Raw genomic sequence first — 24,771 nt, forward strand, 5'->3', positions numbered from 1 at the left:
TACTGTAAATATTTTGCCTGTTTCTTAGTGGAAATTACCATGAGGGGGAAAAATGACCAGTTTGTAACTTGAGGAAAAATAAAATTGGGAAAATTTTACCCTTGGATCTGTCTTTGAAAACATATACACTCCCACCACTCTATTAAATTTTTTTAATGTTCACATACATGAGTAAAAAATAACATTTTGTACTTTAAGTTAGAGTAACCACTCATTAAAGACTTATATTTGAATGTAACACATTTATTATTCTTGTTTGAAATATAGCTTATTTGGTATGACAAAAAAAAATAATATCTTTTATACCATAGTAATTCTCCATTCTAGGTTGCTCAGACTTGATACATTCTTTTTTTCTAGCCCTTCACATGCTACTGGTGTGGCCAATAGCATCAGGGCTATTCCTTTCTCCTTTCCTTGTTGAGTGACATGAGTCATAGAACCTCTGTGTAGCCTGAGTGGGTTTGGTCAGAAATCTGAGATCATCCTGGAAGTGAGGGAAGGTTTTTCCCACAGAGACTCAGGCATGGAGGAATCATTTGGCAGTGAACAAAAGTTTACATTGGCCAGGGAATTGGCTGTCAGCATGTGAAACCGAGAACCAGAATTCCAGGTTACACCCAGACCAGGTCTAAGTAGTTAACAAGAAAAACACCTAATTTGTGTCCTGAGAGATCCAGTTGAACATCTATGTGCCACAAGTCCACCAGTGAGTGAACTAGCTACCCTCCACCAAGTGACCCCAAGGTCTCTGTTTTTCTGTCCAAAGCAGTGGCAGTAGAGTTGTACTTTTGAGAATGTAAAGTCTTCATTTGCACACCTGTCAGAGTACTAGCTTGGAACTCAGTGTAGGAGATGCAGAGGAGGCAGTAACAATTATTTTCCTAGCTTCCTTCTAGGATAGGAGTTTGCTGGTGAGAAAGACTAGCAGGATCTGAATGGCACTTGTGATGGGGCAGAGAAAGGTTTTGTTGGCCAGGCTGGTTGTCCTTGGAGTCGGGCGTGGGGTTATCCTGGTTGTGGAGATGTGTCTTGTCATTGGGCTTGGGCTTGGGGTTGTTCTGGTTGTAGAGATGTGTCTTGTCATTGGGTTTGGGCTTGGGGTTGTCCTGGTCGTGGATATCTGGGAGATGGTCATCTCTGGAAACAAACAATAGCATCAGAATTTCTTTGCTGGGGAGGGTGGGGGTGAGCAGTAGAGAAAGGAGGCTAATCTGATGGAACGCTGGAGCAAACTTCAGTAGACGTTTCTTAGTGGACAAGTATATGTAGAGGATGAAGAAAACTAGGGGTTGCAGAATGTCAAGGGACAAAACACAAGTAAGTAGGATTCTCTACCCTTAAGGTCTACACAATCCTATGGGGAAGTAATTTATACAACTACCAAATTTGTTGTTGGGTGGGTAGTCCTCATGTCTTCATGTCCTTAATGTTATATTAGAAAATATCATCCAGAATGGCATGGTTTTATTTTTTCCTTACCTAATTTCAAAGGTTTCACGTAAAGCTTACAAAACTAGATACCATCCAGACTGAGGATGGCTACCCCTGTTCTGCGGGTTGGGGGGGGGGTTGGGGGGAGGTGGATTGGATATGGAGGAGGGCACTTGTGGGGTTGAGCACTGGGTGTTACATGGAAACCAACTTGACAATAAACTATTTGTAAAAAAATTAAAAAATAAAGCAAGCGCAGAGGCCCTGTCCAAACACCTGAATCTCTTTCTGTGGTTTCAGAGGCACATGTCATTCTCACATGCAGGGATCTGACTATCCATGGGTTTTCTGAGGTTGCCTTGCAGAGAAGCAGAGAGAACCAGACCCTGGGGGTAGTCTGATCCTGGAAAAACTGGAGTTTTGTAATGATGCCTCCAAGGGTCTGTGGATCAAAGAGGACTATATGGAAGAAGAAGAAGGTAGAAATCCCGTGATCTGCTCAGGCCCAAGCACTGTCCCCCAGCAGGAGGTTGCCTTCCAGCTAAGAGGCCTTGCCTTATCTCATTTAGTGCTTCTCCAGGGCAGATGTTTCTCTAGTATCTCACTGAGCCACGAGGTCTGAACACAACCACTTTAAGGAATCCTGACGAGAAACAAATATTTTTTCTTTTTTTCTTGGCATTTACACGAGTGTTCATCTTGAAACTATCCTTGAGGAAGAAAATAACACCCTGGTATTTCCACAGAGGGGAACCACCAAGGAAGCTGTGAAGGCATTCATGTAATAGTTTCCTTAGGCAGAATAACTTTAAAATCTGTTGTTGAAAATAGATATCCCTTGTGACCACATTTGCAACGCACAGTCAGCAGGAAAATGGACATCATGCTGCATGTATTTCAGCGTTGGGGGGCTCCCAAGGAAGACCCGTTATCTGGACACTGAGAAAGACTAATGTTTATTGTTCTTGGTTGAACTTTGCATTTTAAAACTTCATTAGGAATAAAATATTGTCTTTCTAGTTTTGATGGAAATCTAAGAAAAGTGGAAGAAAGTATAAGATGTGGACTATGAGTCCTAATTTCATCATTTGCTTTCTCTATGGCTTTGGGTGAGTTACCCATCTTTCTTGGACCTCAGTGTCTCGAGTTTGTTTTAGCTCCCTAGAAGGAGGTAGGAGAGAAGGAAGAGAATAGAGAAGGGAGGAGAAGGACGAGGAGCTTCAGGATGGTTTGAGGTTGAGAAGACAGCCCATGAAAGGTCAGTGGAAATCTCTGGTGGTAGTGGTGGTGGCCAGAGGCCACTCTGAGAATGAAGGAAAGTATGAGTATTTCTACACTATCAACCATTCTTTATGCAAATCTCCCCCTCTTCTTTTCAGCCCCTTGGTTAGAGTCTGCTATACATATGAACACTTTGTGTGAGTGGGAATTCTTTGTGGAAATTAGAGAAAAAGCTGACTTTCCTATCCATAATGGCTCCTGAGGAAGCAATAGTCTGGCGCCACAGATGACTGAGAGGTAAAGGCCCCTGGGAGTTGGCAGATAAGTTGGGAATGACTTTTGTTTCCCAGAGGGCCTCGGATAAGGGGTTGAACCATCTTCTGTAGGTCTTAGGTGTTGGGGGACTCATCTGACATCTGGATAATGCATGATTAGAAGAGTCTTCTAGGACACCCACAGAATAATTTTCCAAGCTGACTGAATGACTGCCAGATGTGTAAAATAGGCCACAGAGAAACTTACCTTTTCTTCTTAGTAGCAGAGAGGAAAATGCAGCTACGTTGTAGGAATTGATAGTGAAGGCTCTGTGGGGGGCAAATAATCAATGAGAGATCATGGTGAGGACCTCAGTTATGGAATTCATGAGTCCTGCTTCCATTTCTGCCTTCCCAGAGGATCCCGACCTTGTGTTCTCTACAGCATAGTCAGCAGATCATTAAATACTGGTCTTGTCTATATTGTCTTGACTAAGATCCTCCATGGTCTTGCTCCAGTTAAGTTCTTGTCCATCCCCCACCCCACCAACTTCAGCACCCTGAACTCCCCTCAGGCTGGTATGCACTTCTGCTCCTTGTCCAGGCCAGTCTTGCCTGTGATCTCTGTTCTGGTCCCATTTGTCCATATACTCAATAGTAACCTCTGTGAAGTCATGTCTCCCTGTTCTCATTAACCCAAACACAGCTCCATTAGAGAGACCTGCTCCTCGACAGCATTGCCTTGCTGTGAGCCTCTCCTGCAACAGGAGGGCCAGCTTCTGTTGTCAGCAATGCCTGACACATTGAGTAGGTGCTCAATGTTCATTAAATGACCTGTATAACTTGGTATGTTATTGTCTTTTTAAAGCTTATTTACGTATTTTGAGAGAGAGAGAGAAAGTGAGCAGGGGAGGATCAGAGAGAGAGGGAGAGAGAGAATCCCAAGCAGGGGTCTCAAACCCATGAACTGTGAGATCATGACCTGAGTCAAAACCAAGAATTGGATGCTTAACTGACTGAGCCCTCCAGGCACCCCTTGGTGTGCTGTTCTTGTTACAGTGGTTTCTCTATCAACTCAGTCTCTCGTTCATACATTCAACAGTTAATGAGTGTGCACCACATGCCAGTCACTGTGCTTGGTGCTGAGGGGACAGTGATGGATGAGACAGGCATGGTTCTTACCCTTGCAGCACTTAAAGTCTGTCCAGAGAGACAGACTTTTTTTTTTTTTTAGTACCATCTAGAAGATTCTCTTTTTTTTTTTTTTTTACAAATAGTTTATTGTCAAATTAGTTTCCACATAACACTCAGTGCTCATCCCCACAAGTGTCCTCCTCCATGCCCATCCCCCCTCCCCTCCACATCCATCAGTCCTCAGTTTTTGTCAGCATTCAAGAGTCTCTCATGGTTTGCCTCTCTCCCTTTCCCCCACCATTTCCCCCCTTCTTCTCCCCCTTGTTCCTCCGTCAAGTTCCTCCTAATCCTCCTATACGTGCAAACATATGATATTTGTCCTTCTCTGCCTGACTTATTTCGCTCAGCATAACACCCTTAAGGTCCATCCATGTTGCTACACATGGCCAGATTTCATTGTTTCTCATTGCCATGTAGTATTCCATGGTATAGATAAACCACATCTTCTTGATCCATTCATCTGTTGATGGACACTTAGGCTCTTTCCATGTTTTAGCTATTGTGGAGAGTGCTGCTATGAACATTGGGGTACATGTGCCAGAGAGACCGACTTTAAACAAAACAATCAGGGGCGCCTGGGTGGCTCAGTCGATTAAGCATCTGACTTTGGCTCAGGTCATGATCTCACAGCCTGTGGGTTCTAGCCCTGCATCAGAATCTGTGCTGACAGCTTGGAGCCAGGAGCTGCTTTGGATTCTGTGTCTTCTCCTCTATGCCCCTCCCCCCCCCCAAAAGTAAATAAACATTGAAAAAAAAAATTAAAGCAATCAGCAAATGAGTTAAGTAATGGATCTCAGTTTTGCTATGTGTTGTGACGAAACAGTGGAAATTTTGGGGATGAAAAGGGGAGAGCTGGAATTTGACCTGGGGGTTTAGCGAATGCTTTCTGAAGGAAGTGATGTTCATCCTCTGTGATGATTTCTGTAGAGGCCTTGCCTGCCCGGAACTCATTGTGGAGCCCCGCGGGCAGGGGCCTCTTCATGTCCTCGTGGGCCCCACCCAGCACGGTGGAGCTCCCTGCTGTCTGAACACCTATCATGCTTGCTGGTCCCCCCACTGTCGGCCGTGTGGACCGAGGAAGGGTCTGGAGACCACACTATCAGTGGAGATGTGCTGTTCCTATAGCAGGTGGTCACTGTGGAGTGTGGAGGCTTTAATGAGGTGACGTGTGAGCAGTCAGTGCCCTGATTATCTTTGGCTGGCTGCTAAGAGACTGCTGTCATGGGGAGGCTGGAATGTAGCAGCTCCCTTACATTCCCACTCTCAGAAGTTACCCTGGGCAAAATGACCTCTCCAGAGCCAACCAGCCATGTCCCATCAGGCCCTGGGCGTGGCAGGGTAAGGCAGGATGGCTTGACGGCATCATCACCACCAGTGTCTGCAGACTTGGTGGCTATTCACGAGGGACATGGCTTCATGGCCAGTCCTGCCCTTTTGGTACAAAGTGGCAGTCTGAAAGTGTGAGGGCCTTTCAACGTGGGCTCCTAAAGTAACCTGGGTAACATCCCCTGCTGAGAGGAAGGTTGTTTTGTTAAAGTGGAATGAGGGGCCCCAGGTGGCCTTGCCTCAGAATCTGAGTGTGTCCATTCTGTGTGACACTAGGAAACCAGTGTTATTACACAATCATCATAATTGCCGTTTCCAAAATGAATCTGTTTTTAAAAAATGATTCTCTGGAATTTGAAGCAAACAGTGTACCCAGTGATAAAGATTCTTTGCTTAACCAAACTTTAGTCAGGCTCCAGAACCTTCTCCCAGGCCTATCTGTGCACTTCCTTGTAAAATCTGTTTTAGCAAGAATGCTGCAAAGTCAGTTGGGCAATTACCTCTCACCCTTCACCCCTCATACCTGGTTCTTTCTTCTCTACCACTCTAGGTAACACCTCTCACCCTGGCCTGCCTTCTGCAAGAATCCTGTTAGGTCAGTTTAGCCAGAATCTTCCTTACAGGCCTTGTTGTTTCTTCTCAGTGACCCCCACCCTGCTCCTTGGCGATACATTCCCACTTGCCCACGTGGTGTTCAAAATCGAGCCTGGTTCTATCTTAGGTTCTTCTCCTGTTGCAACAGTCCTGAATAAATTTGGTTTTCATTTGTTTGTTAGCTTGGTTTACTTTACCCACTGTCCAGCTCTGGCTTTCTTCAACGCTAGATCTTCCTGTCTGTTGAGTCTGCCTGGGGTGGGGTGGGGGTGGTGGTGCGTGTGTGTACACGTGAATTGTAGGTAAAAAGTGGGACAGAGAATGGTGAGGCAGATAAGGAGCATAGCTACTAAATTCTCCACACCATGTCTGGGGTGCCTTTTGAGCCTCTAAGGTCACCATAAAACTGCATGAACCCCATCTACAAAAAGCCCATCAGAGCCCAAAACACATCACATGGAGACAGGGTTCTTACTGTAGCTCGATTGTGGTTATGTTCGTGGAGTTAGGAGAAACCCAGTTTGCCGTGAAGAGCTTGCCATTCAAGTTCTCCAGGTGATACAGGGCGCTGCTGTTGCAAAGCTTGTCTGCTTTTTCCCAGAGGCCTAGTGAGTTGTTGTTCTCATCCACGGCTCGCAGGACCACAGCGCTGATATTGGCATTCACAGGAACCCATACTATGAGGGAATGATAAGGGAACAGTGAGCCACCTGTGCAGCGTGACAGGAATGAAGGTCATGAAATCAAAACCTAGTGTGCAAAAAGAGAGCTACAAATAGTATGTGCATATAATATGGTCTTATTTTAAAGGAAGTTGATGAAAAAAGTCTGGAAGGAAATTTAAGATATTTATGACTATTTGTGACTTCTTGGTAGTGGGGTGATAGATTATTTTTACTTTCTTCCTAGTGCGTTTTTGTTTTTTCCTAATTTCCCACAGTAAACAGTGTAAGAAGACCAATACCCTAGCCCTGGTTTTGCTATATAATGGGCGGGGGGGGTGGGGGGGGGCTCCTGGCTGGCTTGTAACCTCTGGAGCCAGGTTCCCGTCTGCCAGATGAAAGGGATAGCCCCTCTCCCCTTCTGTCAGGAGAAGTGGAGAGTGAGGAGAGATGTGATTGATGCATGAAAAAGGGTCAAGTGGGACCCCTGGGAAGTCTCATGAAATAAGGGACTGTTAGTGACAAATCGAAGCAGGGCCCATTTCCTGATCCCAGAAATGCTGATGCTCCTGATCTCTATTGTCAAGTGTGAGGGAAGGGATAGGGTCTCTGAGCCCCAGTACCAGTCAAATAACCCTAGGGTTTCCTGACCTTCCCCAATCAGGTGAGTCTTCCCTGTTGAGTCTTCCCTGTGAGTGCACCCCAGGCTAGATTCCAGCATTATGATGGGTGGGAAGGGACTTTCAAGAGAACATTTCAGTCTGTCCATTTGCTCCCTTAGAAGATCCCCTGTCAGGAGTGCCTGGGTGGCTCAGTTGGTTAAGTGCCCGACTCTTGATTTCAGCTCAGGTCACAATCTCATGTTTGTGAGATCAGGCCTGGAACTGGGCTCTGTGCTGGCATCATGGAGCTTGTTTGGGATTCTCTCTCTCTCTCTCTCTCTCTCTCTCTCTCTCTCTCTCTCTCTCCTCTCTCCTCTCTCTCTTCTCTCTCCCCTTTCTCCCCCTCTCCGCCTCCTTGGCTAGCTCTCTCTTTCTCTCAAAAAATACATTAACATTAAAAAAGAATAGTAAGATCCCTTCTGAAAGAATTTCTCAGTGCCAGAGGGTTATTCTCCAGGTCCCTGTCAGCCACTCACATTCCTCCAATGACTTCTTACAGAGCATAGCAAATCAAGCCAGTAGCACAGTAGGGATCAGACAATCTTAGATAAGAATTGCAGCTCTCAGGGGGGCGCCTGGGTGGCTAAGTCAGTTGAGCATCTGACTTCGGCTTAGGTCATGATCTCATGGTTCATGGGTTCAAGCCCCACATCGGGCTCTGTGCTGACAGCTAGCTCAGAGCCTGGAGACTGCTTCGGATTCTGTGTCTCTCTTTTTCTCTGAACCTCCCCTGCTCATGCTGTCTCTCTCTCTCTCTCAGAAAAACAAAAACAAAAACAAAAGCAAAAAAAAACATTAAAAAAAAAAAGAATTGTAGTTCTCACATTTAGGAGCAAGTCATTTCATCTCTCAGCCTTGATTTCCTTATTGTTCGCCACTCACTCCACAACTATTTGTTGAATGCTCATTTTGCACCAGGGCTGGTCCTATGTCTGGGGATAATGACATTATCCCTCATTACATGGAGATCATGATACCTTATCTTATACGGTTCCTGGGAGGAGCACAGAGAAGAGTGTTAAGACTAAACATGAGTGTAGGATGAATGGTGATTGTTATTTATTTATTTTTAAGCACAAAACATTTCTGTTCTGTTTGTTTTTGTCAATCAAGAGGTGGCTGAGCCAAACCCCACGGGCCCTGCTGTTGTAGATGTGAGGGCTGTCCTGCGGATTTCACCAAGTCTGTCAGCTCTGCTGGGGGTGTGCTCTTCCCTCTGCCCTGGCTTCTGCCAGCTTGCGCGCTCTCTCTCTCTCTCTCTCTCTCTGGCTTCCTGCCTCCTTTCTTCCCTCCCAGGCATCTGTGGTCTGGGTTTCTGGCCTCTACCTTCTCTCTTCAGGCCGCAGCCAGATCAGATTCCCCACACACATCCTTCTGTATACAGTACTCTCCAAAAGCGTCAAAGTGCCCATCTTTCTAGAGGATCTAAACATTTCTGCTGTTATATTTTCACATCTCTTGATTATAGGACCCAGCACATGGCTTTCGTGACCCTCCTAACCTGGCTTACTGCGCTTTCTGCCCTCCTGCCCTTGGGGAAGCCGGCCTTCTTCTGGCTCTGCAGATGCACCTGCCTCTGGCCTTTGTTCATGTGGGATCATCTGTCTGGGACTCTGGCTTCTCATCATGCATCCCCGCTTACCCTCCAGGACCCTGCCTATGACCCACCTCCGGGCCAGTTCAGCCCTCTTTCCCTCTCCCTCCTGAAACATTTATGTTTATATCTGTGGAGCTGAGTCCATAACTACATCCTGGCTTATAATATACTGTGGTTTCATCCATGCCAGTATCTGACCAGCCCAGCACTGGGCACCTGGAGGGCACCAGATAACTACTCACTGATTGATTTAAAAAGTTGTACACCAAGTGTTGTACAGTGCCCTTAAAGATGAAGGGGCAGGAAAAAGGCAAATAAGTTATATCCCTCTTGCCCACTGAAGGGAAAAATGGAGGCCATTGCTTACACAGCACAATCTTAATATAAATGTCACTGCATCATGGGTTTCTTTCCCTGATACTGAGGCAGACCCAGGGAACTTCTCCTAAGATACCACCTGAGCTACTGTTGTACCATGGGACACACCAAGTCTATATAGGACCTGCCAATGTTGACACAAACCCTGAAATTAAAAAAAAATCAAGATGAAAATAAGGAGAAGCCATTGGCCTTTGTGGGTATTTACCCAGTCTCCCCAAAAGTCCTGTGTCCCAGTGGAGTCCTGCAATGACACCTTTACAAGGAAATCACGGAGCCTGTTTGTAATCCTAGGTGTAGAATCTGGCACTTGATGTCTCTGTGAACATAGGATTTTGACTCTCAAATCATTTGCATTGTGATTCAGTTTATCATAGAGCTTTTAGCACATTTCTGTTCTGAGCCGAAGTCATATGAAGCTTGGAGAAGTGCCCGGCACATAGTAGGTGTTCAATGAACTGAAGCTCCTCTCCTCCTTCCCCACTCTCCCTGCTCTATCCAGCACCTCTGTAAATGCCTGATTTCCCTCTCACAGAGCGTATTCCCTTGCTAGGGTCTCAAGAACCTCTCCTGACTGTTCTTTCTCCCATCTCCCTATTTTCAGAAGGCCCCATGCTACATGTCTCTCCCCCAGCATCTTCACAAGGTAGATTTCTTTTTCTTTCATTTCCGCAGCAGAATCCCTCACCTTGTGATATGTTATCTCAAGCCTGGGGTCTGTGATCTCTTGTGTAGCTGTTTCTCTGACCACCCTCCCCCCCACAAGTCCTTCCCCGTAGATAAGGTCACACATAATGCCTTCCTGTCCTCGTCTTGAAATATAAGATTATCCTCCCTGGCTTGATAGGATAGGAGCCGCTGCCTGAAGGAGTGGGATACAGTGACCCAAGTCACAACCGAGGCCCTTAGTGACAGTCCCCATGAAAAAAACAGGAGAAAGGACAAGACGGATGAGTGTGGAAGGCAGACCATGGTCCTTCTCCTGCCGATGTCTGGACTCTGGTTCATGGGTGTGGATATCAGGCTGGTGCTCCCTACAGAACTGAGGTCGAGTTCTAGGACAGCAGGATGGCAGAGTAATGAGACAGCAGGCTCTGAAGCCAGACAGCTTGGCCGAACGGAGCTGGACAGATCTCGGCTGTTAACCTGGGTTCAGATATTAACAATGCTGCCTACCATGTCCTTGGGTAAAACTTTAACTCTCCTGTGCCGCATCTGGGAAGACAATAGCATTTATCCTTGGAACAGTACCCAGCACATTGTTAGCAGTCTCAGCGCTCAGTACCGTAGTGAGGGGCATGTGGTGCAGTGGTTAGGGGCCAGATAGCTGAAGCTAGGCTGCTTGGGCTCCTATCCCAATGCCACCCCCTAAGAAGCTCTGTGACCTGAGCAAGTGACTATCACTTCTGCCTCTGTTTTCTTATCTATGAAATGGGAACGACTGTGGTATGTACCTGCCTCACAGGTTGTTGTGAGGAATAAATGCATTAATACATGAAAACCACTGTATTCAATGTTGTTATGAACGTAGCTAGAAAGCACCTGCCTTGACTTACAAGGTTTGGGAAATTTGGAGAATGTTCCCAGGCACCTCGAAGAGAAGCATCAGATTAAGAAGGAAAGACCAAGATTCAGGAGCAGGTTCTGCAGCTTACTTGCAGTAAAACCCTGAGCCGTCACCTCACTTCTCTCAGCCTTAGGTTGCTCATGAACAAGGTGGGATAGTAACACTTTCCCTGCCTAGCTCACTAGGGTTTCCTCCCACACACTGAAGGTGAACACCGTTTCCCGGCATGCAATGTGCCATCACCCATGGGGCCTTGTTTTATCAAATGGATGTGAACATACTACAGACTGTGATGCAGATACCACCCCCAAAAGTAATACAAATGTCCATTTTCTTTAAGTCAGAGAATTTGCCGCTCCCCAAGGTGAGCTCTTGGTGAGGCTCAGTTAACCTGGTGTTGGGACTTCATGGCCCCCCGACTCAGGTTTGCTCAGAGAACAGGCAGAAGCAGCCCCACCCAACTAACTCTATCACATGTTCTCTTTCTTTCTGTCTCTGCCCCTGGTTCCCATTTGGGTCAAAGACACATGTTCTGTGTGATTGAGAGCAGGAATGGAGGGCTGTGCTCTGAGGTTCTGGTAACTCCCCATAGAAGACAAAGGACAACAGAGAGAACGGCTTCTCCTCACCTGTGTACTTTCTGTTGCTGTCATAGACATCTGAATTGGCTGTGATGCCTGGGCCAGTGGTGGCGACCTCACTGAAGAATATGCATTTGTCAATGTCATCTGCAGAGCTGGCAGAAGAACACAGCAGTCCGAAGCCTAGAAACAGCCCAAGTGGCAGCAGCGTGGAGCCCAGGACTGCCATGGTCCTGACTGGTTTGAAAACAGCTGGGCCCGGTACTGGGTAATACCTACAACTCACCTGTTTATATGCTCCGGGGCTGGAGCTCCTGCGTGAGGTCATAAATGCAAATCTCCTTCCCACTCCTCCCTAAAATGAACTGGTGTCTGGAATGCAGCCCAGGATCTCACCAAGAATGAATCTCCTGCTATTCGTCAGCATGACCCTTTACCAATTCCAGTTTTGCTCAAGAAGGGGAAGGTACTGATTATGGTTCTGTTCTGCATCTCCTTTATCTCAGCATCTGCTACTTGAAGCAAGCTGCTGAGAACAGGCTCAGTGCTGGCCAAGTGAAAGCCAGAGTGGAGCAATCATCACATACCTGGCGCATTTAGAAGCTCCACTCTTCTCCCTGTAGGGAATCCAGACGTAAAAATTCTCTTTTCTTGGAACGTTACATATGCTTTTCTAGCTCTCCTTTATCAACAGTGTCTCCAATCCTAGTTCCTTTTGTGACTAACATAGAATTAGGAAGACTGTACTTTTGGATTTATATTTATTTTCTGGAAAGAGACAGCTTTGGTCCACCTGGCTCCTGGTACGTTCCTCCGTAGCACCATCACACAAGGGGACTACTAAAAAAATCAGAAAATACATTTTCTTATATCTCTCTTCTGATTTTTATGATTTGCTCACTGAAAGAGTACTATGTGAGTAGAAAGGAAACAAAAAAATGAAGAATCGAATCAAGGTGATATTTATAAATGTTTCCTCAAGAGAAGCACTTACAGAATGGTGGAGCAAGGACCTCTGAAAAGTCTATTCCTCCAGCAAAGCAGTGACAACAGCAGCAAAAATGGTCAAAATCAATTTTCTCAGAACTCTGGAAATTGACCAAAGGAAATTGACTTGCAAAAATCTGAGGAGGATTTGTTTAAGAAAATTGGCTGAATCTCATTGAGCACAGTGAGCACTGTGGCATTTTAGCTTGCCTTCTCCCTGCCCACCCCCCCCCCCCCCCCCCAGCTCTGCAGAAACCTTAGAAACCAACAGCTTTGAGGCACATGGGTGGTTCAGTCAGTTGAGCGTCCGACTTCAGCTTGGGTCGTATCTTGTGGTTCATGAGTTTGAGCCCTGGGTCGGGCTCTCTGCTGACAGCTCAGAACCTGGAGCCTGCTTCAGATTCTGTGTCTCCCTCTCTCTCTGACCCTTCTCCACTCATGCTCTGTCTCTTTCTGTCTCTCTCTCAGATAAATAAACATTAGAAAAAAAAAACCCCCACAGATTTGCCATTATGGGAACCATGAAGACCAGCAAACAAGCAGCCAATGGAAGAGGACAGAATGAGTTTGGAGCTCTCCAAAAGTCTTATTTCCAGAGAATTGTCCCTATGTGACCTATCTGGAAATTGCCTGTAAATCAGAATTCTCAGGTTTCAACAGCTGACCACCAAGTGAACTGAGCAGAGACTTCAGTGGCCACGCATGATAAAGAAGATAGAGGGGGAACCTGGGTGGCTCAGTCGGTTGAGCGTTCGACTCTCATTTTCAGCTCAGGTCATGGTCCCAGGACCATGCCCTGCATTGGGCTCTGAAGGGGCTGAGCTCTGTTGATTATGGAGCTTACTTGGATTTTGTCTCAATTTCTCCCTCTGTCCCTCTCCCCCACTTGCTTGCTCACTCTCTCTAAAAGAAAAAAAAATGATGAAAAGAAGATAGACCTCACCGAACTAATTTATAAAAGTCACTAAACTGACAACAGTAGCAGTAGTAACAAACAGTAAAAACCAATAGAAACTACAACAAATCCTGAGAGGGAGGGGCATCACATATCCAAATGACTACAGTATATTTTTTAAATGTCCAGTTTTCAACAAAAGATTATAAGACATACAAAGGAACAAGAAAGTATGGTTAGTACATAGGAAAAATGCCTCCCAACCAATAGAAACTGTCCTTGAGGAAGCCCAGATATTAGACTTAGTAGACAAAGATGTTATCTCAAGTATTATAAATATGTTCAAAAGGTAAAAGAAACCATGTCTAAAGAGTGAAAGGAAAGTATGAGAATGATGTCTCACCAAATAAAGAATATTAATAAAGACATAAAAAATTATTTTAAAAAAACAAACAGAAATTCTGCAGTGGAAAAGTGTGACTGAAATGAAAATTTCAGTAGAAGGACTTAACAGATTTTAACTAGCAAGAGAAAGTAAACTTGAAGATATTCAGTAAAAATACTGAATAAATTTAACAGAATAAATGTAAGATTTGTATACTGAAAACTGTAACACAGGACCGAGAAGAGCCAAAATGATCTTGAAAAAACAACAATAACGGAAAGTTGGACTTGAACTACCTACAATTTCAAAACTTAGTATTTAAGCTACAGTCATCAAGATAATGTTGTACTGGGATAAGTGTAGACATATATAAACCAATGGAAAACAGTTGATAGTCCAGAAATAAACCCACACCTTTATAATCAACTGATTTTTGATAAGGGTGCCAAGACCATCTGATGGGAGAAAGAATAGTCTTTTCAACAAATAGGTCCTGGAACAACTGGATATCCACCTGCAACAGAATGAAATTGAACCCCTAACTCATACCGTATAAAAAATTAGCTCAAGGTGGATTAAAAACTTAAATGTAAGAGTTTAAACTATACAACCATCTCCTCCCCAAAACAGGTAAAACTTTTCATGGCCTTGGATTAGTCAACATTTTAATGGATATAATGCCTTAAGTATAAGCAACCAAAGAAAAACAGGTACATTGGACTTCATCAAAACTACAAGCTTTCATTCTACAAAGGAGACCATCAAGAAAGTGCAAAGACAACTCAAATAATGGGACAAGATATTGCAAATCATCTATCTGATACACACCTAGTATCCAGAATATATAAAGAACACTTAAAACTTAAGTATCCCAACTTAAAAATGGGCAATGAGTACTTTCTCCAAAGAATCTACACAAAAGCCAGAGTTCGTTAAAAGATGCTCAGCATCATTAGTTATTAGGAAAATGCAAATACAGTCACAAAGGGATACCACTTCACAGCCAGCAGGATGGCTATACGACATAACAAGTGTCAGCAAGGATATAGAAATTTTGTAACCCTTCTGCATTGCAGATGGGAATGTAGCCAATTTGGAAAACTGTCTGGTGATTCTTCAAAAAAAAAACAACAAAAAAACAACAACATGGAGTTACTATTATATGACCCACAACTCCATTCCTAGTTATGTACTCAAGAGAATTCAAAACATATGTCCACACAAAAACTTGGACATGAGTGTTCATAGGAGCATTATTCCTAAAGCCAAAAGGTGGGAAACAACTCAAGTGTCCATTAACTCTAGAGTAGATACAAAAATATGATATGTCCAACAATGAAATTTTATCCAAATATAAATGGGAATGAAGTACTGATAGATGCTACAACATGGATGAGCCTTGAAAACATGATGCAAAGTGAAAGAAGCCAGATGCAAAAGACCATGTATCATATGATAGCACTTATGTGAAATATCCAGGATAGGCAAACTGATTGGGACCAAGTATTTTCCAGGGACAGGGTGGGGGTGGATGGTAGGAGGGGTGGTGAGGAATGACAAGGAGAGGGAGAACTGACTGCTAATTGGTTTGGGGTTTCTTTTTGGGGTGTTGGAAGTAGTCTGGAATTAGATAGTTGTAATAGTTTTCATCATTGTGTGAATATACTAAAAACCACTGAACTGAATTTTATGTGAATTACATTTCAGTGAAAATACGTATTTATGTAATATTATATGTAAGCAAGTTAGGGGCAGTAGAAAGAATGCAGCAGAACTTTAGTATTAGATCTTGTTTAGGAACCCGGCTTTGGGAGAGTTTTAACCTATCTGAACTTTAATTTCCACTTCTGAAAATTGGGGCATTGATACAAATCTTACATATTTTAATGTGTGTTAAATGAGAAATATATGTAAACTGTCTTGGGGGATGGATGGGGTGGGTCTGGTACACAGTAGGTGTATAACACATGTTGATTTGTTCTCTCCCTTCTTCATTTCTTTCTTCCTTCCAACTTTCCATCTGTCTTTCCTTCCTTCCTGCCTGCCTTTCTGCCTGCCTGCCTGCCAGTTTAAGGCAGTGGGTCAGGAGAAAAGAAAATAGAGGAGTTTTACTGTTGATATGGAGACACTAGTCTAAACCTCCCTATGAATTGGGGGCAGAAGATTGGGGCAGAGGGGGAAACCGGTAAGCAGAATTGTTCCATTCATTTACTACATTTTGGAGCTCAGCCCAAGAAAGGGTCTGTATGAAGTCATCAACACTGCCTCTAGGGAGGAGGGAGCTGTCGGCTACAGGGACAGCTGTTGACAAAACAAAGTTGATCTTTGATTCTTTCCAGAAAGGACTTGAGGTTTCTTGAGGATAGACCACAAGAAAACTTGTTAAAAAAAATACACGTATTTGGACTTCCCACTATTCCTTCACTCCTTTCTCTATAATTTTGGATTCTAGTTCCTGGAAATTCATACTTTTTTTTTTAAAGTTTTATTTTTATTTCTAGGAGAGAGAGAGAGACAGCGTGAGCAGGGGAGGGTCAGAGAGAGAGGGAGTCACAGACAGAAACAGGCTCCAGGCTCTGAGCTGGCAGTCAGCACAGAGCCCGACGCGGGGCTCGAACCCACGAACCGCGAGATCATGACCCGAGCAAAAGTCGGACGCTTAACCGACTAAGCCACCCAGGTGCCCCTGGAAACTCATACTTTTAAAAAAGCTCCATAGGTGGTTCTAGAACAGTGCTTTTTGATCTTGAATGTGCATTCAGATCACACGGAGCATCTTGCTAACGTGCAGTTTCTGATTCAGTAGGTTTGGTGTGGGGCCTGAGACTCCTCATTTATAACAGGCTCCCAGGTGATGCCAAGACGTTGCTGATCCCTGGAGCTCACCTTGCATAGCCAGGGTTTAGAAGTTGATCTGAGTAAATCAGTTTGTAACTGAATGTCAGACTAGTTGTTAAGGTCAGAAAAGCTGTGTTCTGTGACTGTACTGGGTACCCCAAAGTTTCCAGTTGGCCTAGAGTTTATATGCTGAGACTTCATGCTGTAGTAAGTGGTGGACACTTCAGTGCCTCTTTGGTTTCCCTAGAAAGGAGAGCTTTCAGAGAGCAGAGAGAAGCGAGTCTTCCTAAGGTCAGAGTCTAAAGAGAGATTCCCTGAGATTCCCCAGGAGCAACCACTGGTGAATGCAGGCATCATCAGCCTGAGGCACCTTGGCTGGTTTTGGATCTAGTTTCCTGTGTGTGTCAGAGGTGTGAGGGATGCAGCATTCCCACCAAGGAGAATAGAGCATAGGCTTTGGAGTCACAGAGGCCTCTGAATCTTGCCCCTCATGTTGTAACCTTGGACTGTGCTTATCCTGTTCTGAAAGTCAATTCTTTAAGTCATATTATGGGAGTTAATAATACAGACCATGCAGGATTGTGTCAAGGCGTAAGAGAGAATGCAGGTAACATGCCTGCCATAGTCTGCCTTCAGTACATGTGGTTCTTAGCTACCCATGGAAGGACAGGGTGCATGTTTGAGAGGAAGGGCCACCAGGGAGAGGGAGGAGCCTGGAGAATGTTTATAATGCTCTCATTTGTTTGACAACAATAGATGCTTATGTCAACACGTTGACTTAGGGACTAATTGGGTTGTACCTTTTGGCTTTTTGGATCAGGGTAGTGGGTGTTGTGCTTTTGAGGATCCCATGGTGTGGATCCTTATAGCTTAGAGGATAATCCAGTGGCCAGCTGTTTAGAAGCTACAGCTCATCTTTCTCATTCCCCAAGGCTTACAAATTCTTAGAGAGAGAACACACTATTGTACATGACAGTAAGAATTTTCAAGCTGATCAGGCCCTAAGAGACCATTTTAATCAAACTTCCTCATTCATGTCTGAGAAAACTGTACACAGAAAGATTAAACTCGCCTAAGGCTATAGCAATACTTAGTGGCAGTGTCAGGGTTAGGACCATATTGCCCACCTCCTTCCGTCTAGCCAGGTGTTCTCTCCACTGTACAGATTTACCACCCTGTTAATACATGCCTGTTCCTACTTAGCCTTTGAGATTCTGATAGGCCAAAGTCAAGGCCTAGTACCTTTTAATTTTAATATTTAATACATCATAACAATTTAATATACTGTATAATTTTAATTTTTAAAAATTAATGTAATATTTATTTTAGTATATGTGTATACTTTGTGGTACATTTGGGACTCTTGCTAGTCTATTTGCATTTTATAGAACTTGGAGAGAAATGTACTATTGCAATAATTAATTGTTATCTTTGCTCAAGACCTTTTGTTGGTCACATCTGTGGCTGCATATAAGCCTAAATTATGTGTCAGGAGCATAGTGGGGTTGGCACAGTGCTTTACCCACATTGCTTCATTTGCATCTTTGGTCAGTGGTCTAGGATTGCGGGGCATTGAGTAATCTGCTCAAGGTCACACAGCTTTAGGGGAAAATAACTCCTGCCTTACGGTCAGTTGTGGTCAGACTCCAGGCTGCCAGCAGTTTGTCTTCGTGGAATAAGAGGAGTGAGAGCAAAATGATGAGATTTTGAAAGAGAATGTAAAAATTTATTTAATTTAAGGGCTTGCCTTTTATTTGAACATTACAGCCTCTTGATATTTTCTTATTAAAATGTCCTTTCTGTTGTGAAATTATTGCCATTGTAGATTGTAGGTAGGAGAGCCTCCTCTTTCATCTGTTTATTTGGTTTTTTTAAATGTCCTTATTTGGCAAAATGAACAGTTGGCACCTTGTCTAGGCCCCTGAAGTCTGGAGTCTGGAGACGAGTGATCTATGATGATTTACTTTGTGTAGTAACATCCAGAAACACCTTGTGTTATTGTGGAAAGAAGCAGGGATAGTTGGCATTTAAGTAGGAGCTGGAAAGTTGTGTCAGGAGGTGTTCAAAGACCTCTTTCTCAATGAGTGGGAGGTTAAATCTTTTCTTTTTTCCTGTTCTCTACATTAGGTTTCCAGAACTTACTCATAGCTGAACATTTATACCCTTTGACTGCCATCTTCCTTTATCTTTGAGACCCTGGGAAACACGATTCTAATCTCTGCTACTATTGTTTAACTTTTGAGATTTCCCATATAAGTGAGGTCATGCAATATTTGTTTTACTGTTGGTGGCTCATTTCACTTAGCATAAAATCCTCCAGTTTTACTCATGTCACAGATGGCAGGGTTTCCTTCCTTTGTAAAATCTGAATAGTATTTCATTGTTGGTGTGTGTGTATATATATAATTCATATATTCATATGTATGTATATATTTTACAATTTCTTTATCCGTTCATCTGTCAACAGACACTTTTGTTGTTTCCATGTCTTGGTGACTATGAATAATGAACATGGGAGTGCGAATATCTCCTAGAGAAAGTAATTTTATTTCCTTTGGGTATATACCCTGAAATGGGTTTGCTGGGTCATATGGTAGCTGTATTTTTAATCTTTTTTCCTCCATATTGTTTCCCAACATCATTGTGTCAATTTACCATTTACTTTTAAATGTTGCCAGAAGGTACTTTTTCCTTTCTTGTATTGAAGTGTAATTAACATACACTGTTATATTAGTTTCAGATATACAATATAATGATTCAGCAATTCTGTACATTACTGAGTGTGTATAGGGAAGTTGAATATTTTAAGCTCTTCCTTCTAGCAGTAGCATATGTGGTCACCCCAAAGTCAGAAGTTGGTTTCATTCATTTTTAGGAAGAAAAAGAAGCGGTGAGGGTACTTGGTTTCTGGTCAAAGAGTGGGTTGGTGGGTGAGGAAGTGAAATGAGACAAGAAGAGAAGTCAGGGCAAAGTGCTTCCCAATCCCCAAACAGAAGAGGAAGTAGAAAAGGCATCCCAGCAGAGGGAGGAGGCAGGTTTGGGTGCCCCCTTTCACTGGCCAGCCAGAGGGAGCTCCTCTGGAGAGAGAAGGCTGTCTGCCAGGGAGGAAGTACATTGCAGGGCACCCAGGTCAGTTACCCTTGGAGACAAATGGCTTTCCTTGGTTCCTCTGAGCTACACTTCCATACATCTTTGGAGGAAACAGCATTTTGCCAAGAAATTCAAATGCATGTGTTGACTATTTAACTGGACAGTTCAATAATGAAAATATATGGGACAGTTTCATCAGTGGGGCATGAACCCAACTCCCAAGGATGAGGGGTGGGCCAGTGTGGTGATCTGACAGAATGTGGTAGAGACAGCTCTCCAGGGGCAAATCAAGGAGACATGCTACTGATGGGAATCCCCTTACATCCAGTTCTTCACAAGTGCATTGATTTTCTAATATCCTACTTTGTTCATACAGGCTTTAAGGTAACATACAGAAATACAAGGTTTAATAAGTAAGGAATGAAGGCTATAGAGAAAATAAGGGTAGAAAGAACAAGATAATAAGAGGAAGGTGAGGTTCATTATTTCAGAAATGTCTGCCGAACGTTTCCACCGATGTGGTCCTGTGGTAGGCCTGGGGAGAAGAAGACAGGACCCTGCCTCTGTGGAGTTTCTGATTTGCTCATGCAGCATACAGGAAGGCTACTGACACACAGCCCTGAATCCAGCCCATAACTTTCCCTTTTCAACGTCATTCCATTAGTTGAGTCAGGGGAGCATCTTTTAATACATTTAATCCTCTTAGATATTACTGACTTCTGCCATTAATCATGAACTGTGATTATATTTTTCTCCTGGGATTGATTTGATACTATGTACTAGCATTTAAATATCATAACTGGATACCTTGGCATCTTATTCTTCTAAAAACAAAACAAAATGACTCTCCTGATAACAGGCTCTATTTCTAGCATCGTGTACAAATGCAATTTTGTCACTTATGTAATTTGTTGATACATTAATTTCAGAGTTCTCTGTAGCTGTTTCCTGAATCTTTTAGAAGCACTAACTTAAGAAGTTAAAGTCTTGTGGAACCGGGTGGCTCAGTTGGTTGACTGTCTGACTCTTGGCTTCGGCTCAGGCCATGATCTCGCGGTTCATTGGTTGGAGCCCCGCTGTTTGCTTGTAGCTTGTTTGCTTGGGATCCTCTCTCTCCTCTCTCTCTGCCCCTCCCCGCTCACTCTCTGTCTCTCTCTCAAAATAAAGTTAAAGAAATTAAAGTCTTACTCAATGGGCATCTTTTTTTTTTTTTTCATAACGTTTTATTTATTTTTGAGAGATAGAGGGAGACAGAGCAGAGCAGGGGAGGAGCAAAGAGAGAGAGGGAGACAGAATCCAAAGCAGCTCCAGGCTCTGAGCTGCCAGCACAGAGCCTGACGTGGGGCTCGAAACCACGAACCATGAGATCATGACCTAAACCCACGAACCCATGAGATCATGACCTGAAACAAAGTCAGACGCTCAACCAACTGAGCCACCCAGGTGCCCCAATGAACATCTTTCAATTGAGAATTATCACTTCAAAGATTTTTTAAATAATACGGGTAAAGGCTAATTTTAAGTGATCACTGAAATTGAAACATAAAATCTAAAAATTCTAATGGAACTTGTTGGTACTGAGAATAGAATAGATGCCATTTGGAGATATACTGATTTATTTAAATTATTTATAATGTATTGATTATTAATGATTAATATACCATATTTTAAGAATGGATATAAACATTACTATTTAACTTTTTGGCATCAACACAGTTATGTAAAAGATGATACATTTTGGATCCTCACAATATATATTCTCAAGCCAGAGTTTATAACCTAGTTGGTGCACAGTAGGCCCAGACATCTGCATTTCGAAAGCTCTGTAGTTCTTGTCTGGTGGCCAGGGTTGAGAACTGCTCTGCTAGATAGTGCGGATAAAACACATCAGACATCACGCTCTCAAGAGCCTGGTGACAAGTGGGAAAAGAGGAAGAAGTGACTATTTTTGAGCCCTCTTAAGCAAAACTTTGTGAGAGAGTTGCTTTCTAGCTGTTATAGTTAATTCTCATCACAATCCTGAGCAGGGAAATTTCACCTTCATTTTATAGAAGCTGGTATGTTAAGAAGCTGAGATATAAAAATATTTGTGTCTGGGGCTACGAGCAGGGATTTGAACCCAGGCTTTTTTTTGGCTGTGGATTCCCTCCAACGTGTGACATCCCACTATGAAAGAGTCTACAAGCAGAAAGGTATCTGGTTCAGGCACAACAGAAACAACCTTGATCTTCTGAAATCGGTGCTTGTCGCTTTTATTTTATAAGCAAGTTCTCAGGAACTTTCATATTATTAACTAGGAGCATTAAGGGTGCTGTTTCACTGTAGGTAGAAATAAGCTTTCTTGCTGTTTTACTCTGAGGGAATAAGTATTAACATTTAAATATTTTTTAAAGTTTTTTAAAAATTTATTTTGAGAGAGAGAGAAAGGGAGACAATGAGTGAGAGAGGGGCAGAGAGAGCACGGGGGGCGGGGGGGGGGGAACAGGGGACCTGAATCGAGCTCTGTGCTGTCAGCAGCGAGCCCGACGTGGGGCTTGAACTCACAAACCATGAGATCATGACCTGAGCCAAAGTTGAATGTTTAACTGACTGAGCCACTGTACTGGTGCCTCTGTACTGTCGTTTTTATTTGCTTAGTCTAGAGCAGTAGTTCTCAATGGGGGTGATTTTGCCGCCCAGGGGCATTTGGTCATGTCTGGAGGTGATTTTGGTTGTCACAGCTGGGGGTGGTGGGATTGCCACCCAGGATCTAGTGAGTAGAAGCAAGGGTACTGCACACATTCCGCAGTGCACCAGACAGACCCCACCACAAGGAGATATCCAGCCCCAAATGTCAGTAGTGCTGAGGTGGTGAAACCTTGCTCTGGAGGAAAAGAAATTACTAGACATGTGGAATATTAATGGTTTTAATAATAAGTTAATGCTACTTGTTAAACATCCATGGTGTTCTGAACCCTTCGATTTGTGTTCTTGGTATCATTTCCAAAGGAGCATTAAAAATGATTTTTAACCTCAGGAAACTTCCACACCAATGGGAAACCAAGAGAGTTCTGAGAATTTGAGCATCTATCAAAGGGGAAACATCACAGCTCATACAAGGAGAAGGAGATATGCACGGCAGCAGAGAAGATGGCCCCTTCTGCATGGGTGGGTAAGAGCAGGACCTCTCAAGTCGGGCAGAAAATATCTGTGTTGTGTCTTCTTTCTCCATTGGCAATCCTTGTGACCTTGAACTAATATATTGAACTGCTCTATTCTCTGACTTGTAAAATGGGGATAATGGTGGTACTTATTCATAAGGTTTTTGGGAGCTTTTAATGAGATGATATGTGTAAGGTGCAATGTCTGGCATGGAGAAAGCATTCATTAAATTCTTATTTTTCTTGTTATTTATTAGAGGGTTTCCACGGAGGTGGTGCCCGGGAGCTGCCCATACCTCCTCCAGAGGGAAATTCCAAGGATCGCAGGCTTTACCCCCTCCTTGAGCAACGAAAGGTGAGTCAGGGCTCCAGGACATGGCCTGTCCAGTGGGCAATGAGCCGTCTGTCTCAGCTGAGTGGAGATGGAGCTGGGCTTGGTTGGCTAAGGGGAAGGCAGAAAGGAGGAATGACACATTCTTTTCTCTTGTGAAACTGTAAACTGAAGGTCTTTATCTCAGTCCTCAGAGAAGCAGCAGAGTAGGGAGCAGGTGTGTGAATGTCTTCATTTGTAAATGAAAACAGTGTTTTAGAGCTGAGGCTGCTCTAGCTTCCTTCCCCAGGCAGGAAGTGAGCTCCCCTGTCCCCAGAATCCTTTAGGGGAGAGGGAGATAATAGCTTAGCTTGGTCCCCCCAGAGATTAGGGTGAGGACAGTGAGTTGGGGTGTTCTTGCCCTGGACACCTGCCAGATTCTCTGCCAATGAGGTCATTGCTGTCTCTTCATCTTTGTTTGACATGGGGTTTACCAGAGAAGGGCACCCTATCTTTATCCTTTGTTACCCACACCCTTGCTGCCTTCTCCTGTGTTTTGTCAACACAGGATAGTATTTTTAGTTTTCTTTCACTGATATCATTGCAACCTTATGTCCTTATGCCTTCCTTGTCTGGGGCCATATATCTTCTAGACTAGGAGTTCCAGAGGGAGGTGTGTGGGACGGCCGTGTTTGATATGTGCAGGTGTGGGGCCATTAGCTGCATCTGACAGCCCCCTCTTTTGCTGTTGTGTGGGTTCCTGGGCCTGGGCTTTCCTTGGCTTGTCTTGTGTCTCTCTGGAGTCCTTTCATTGGCTGCATTCTGTTTCCAGTTGTAGGAATGGCTGCTGGAGGGTGGGTGGCTGAGAATAGTTACCTCCTGGGAGGGGCTGAGGGACAGGGCAGCTCTCTCTCTCTCTCTCTCTCTCTCTCTCTCTTTTTTAAACACAGATTCATATTTATTTATCTTCTAAAATCCTTTGGATATCCTATGTCTTGATCTATACCAGGAACTTCCTGGAGTCTTGTTTCTGAGAGAGGGGCTTATTGCTAAGAGGGAACAGAGAACGTGGTTGCAAAGCATGGTTGTGAATATTTGTCGGAGCGTTAGCTACCTCAGGCCCAGCATGTGGAATTAGCTAGTGGGCAGCTGAGTCCTGGTACTGCCGGCAGTTTATAATATCAGGACTCTGCTCGGAACTAGCAATGCTAGGACGTTAAGCCCATATTCTTCTGACCCCCCAAATCTTGCCCACTTTCATTTCCTTGAATTGCTGGTGTACACCATCACCCTTAGGTGGTGCACTGACCTATCATTCTCATTTCCATTTCTGTGCTTAGCTTGAGTTTTCCAGGTTATGTTTCTCCCTCCCTCCCTCCCTCCCTCCCTTCTTCCTTCCTTCCTTCCTTCCTTCCTTCCTTCCTTCCTTCCTTCCTTCCTTCCTTCCTTCCTTTCTTTCTTTCTTCTTTCCATTTTTAAGTTAAAAAAATGTAAGTTTATTTATTGATTAAGGGACAGAGAGAGAGAGGGAGACAGAAACTCCCAAGCAGGCTCTGCGCTAACAGCGCAGATTTCATGAACCATGAGATCATGACCTGAGTTGAAATCAAGAATCAGATGCTCAACTGACCAAGCCAGCCTGGCGACCCCCAGGTT

The 24,771-nt window shown here is 43.9% G+C and overlaps 1 protein-coding gene across 1 annotated transcript; it reads right to left on the reverse strand.

Annotated features, from left to right (window-relative positions):
- Nucleotides 1-222: 222 nt before the first annotated feature.
- PLET1 (placenta expressed transcript 1) lies at nucleotides 223-11,749 on the reverse strand. The gene is made up of 4 exons (XM_039229127.1): nucleotides 11,519-11,749; nucleotides 6,499-6,700; nucleotides 3,178-3,239; nucleotides 223-1,140 (listed from the first exon to the last, which is right to left on the reverse strand). Exons 1-4 carry the CDS (start codon nucleotides 11,697-11,699, stop codon nucleotides 896-898), a joined length of 690 nt encoding a protein of 229 aa, XP_039085058.1. The 5' UTR covers nucleotides 11,700-11,749; the 3' UTR covers nucleotides 223-895.
- Between the last annotated feature and the right edge of the window lie 13,022 nt (nucleotides 11,750-24,771).

The sequence above is a fragment of the Hyaena hyaena genome, unplaced genomic scaffold (genome assembly GCF_003009895.1).
Source record: "Hyaena hyaena isolate Hyena2069 unplaced genomic scaffold, ASM300989v1 scaffold_36, whole genome shotgun sequence".
NCBI classification, from domain to species: Eukaryota; Metazoa; Chordata; class Mammalia; order Carnivora; family Hyaenidae; genus Hyaena; species Hyaena hyaena.

What these genes read in the sequence shown, in the direction of transcription:
- PLET1 (XM_039229127.1), bottom strand. Translation starts at nt 11,699, where the DNA reads ATGGCAGTCCTGGGCTCCACGCTGCTGCCACTTGGGCTGTTTCTAGGC. An exon ending in CAGCAACAGAAAGTACACAG is followed by an intron (nt 6,701 to 11,518) that starts GTGAGGAGAAGC and finishes ATTCCCTCATAG; the next exon opens with TATGGGTTCCTGTGAATGCC. An exon ending in TCTGCTACTAAGAAGAAAAG is followed by an intron (nt 1,141 to 3,177) that starts GTAAGTTTCTCT and finishes GTTTGTTTCCAG; the next exon opens with AGATGACCATCTCCCAGATA.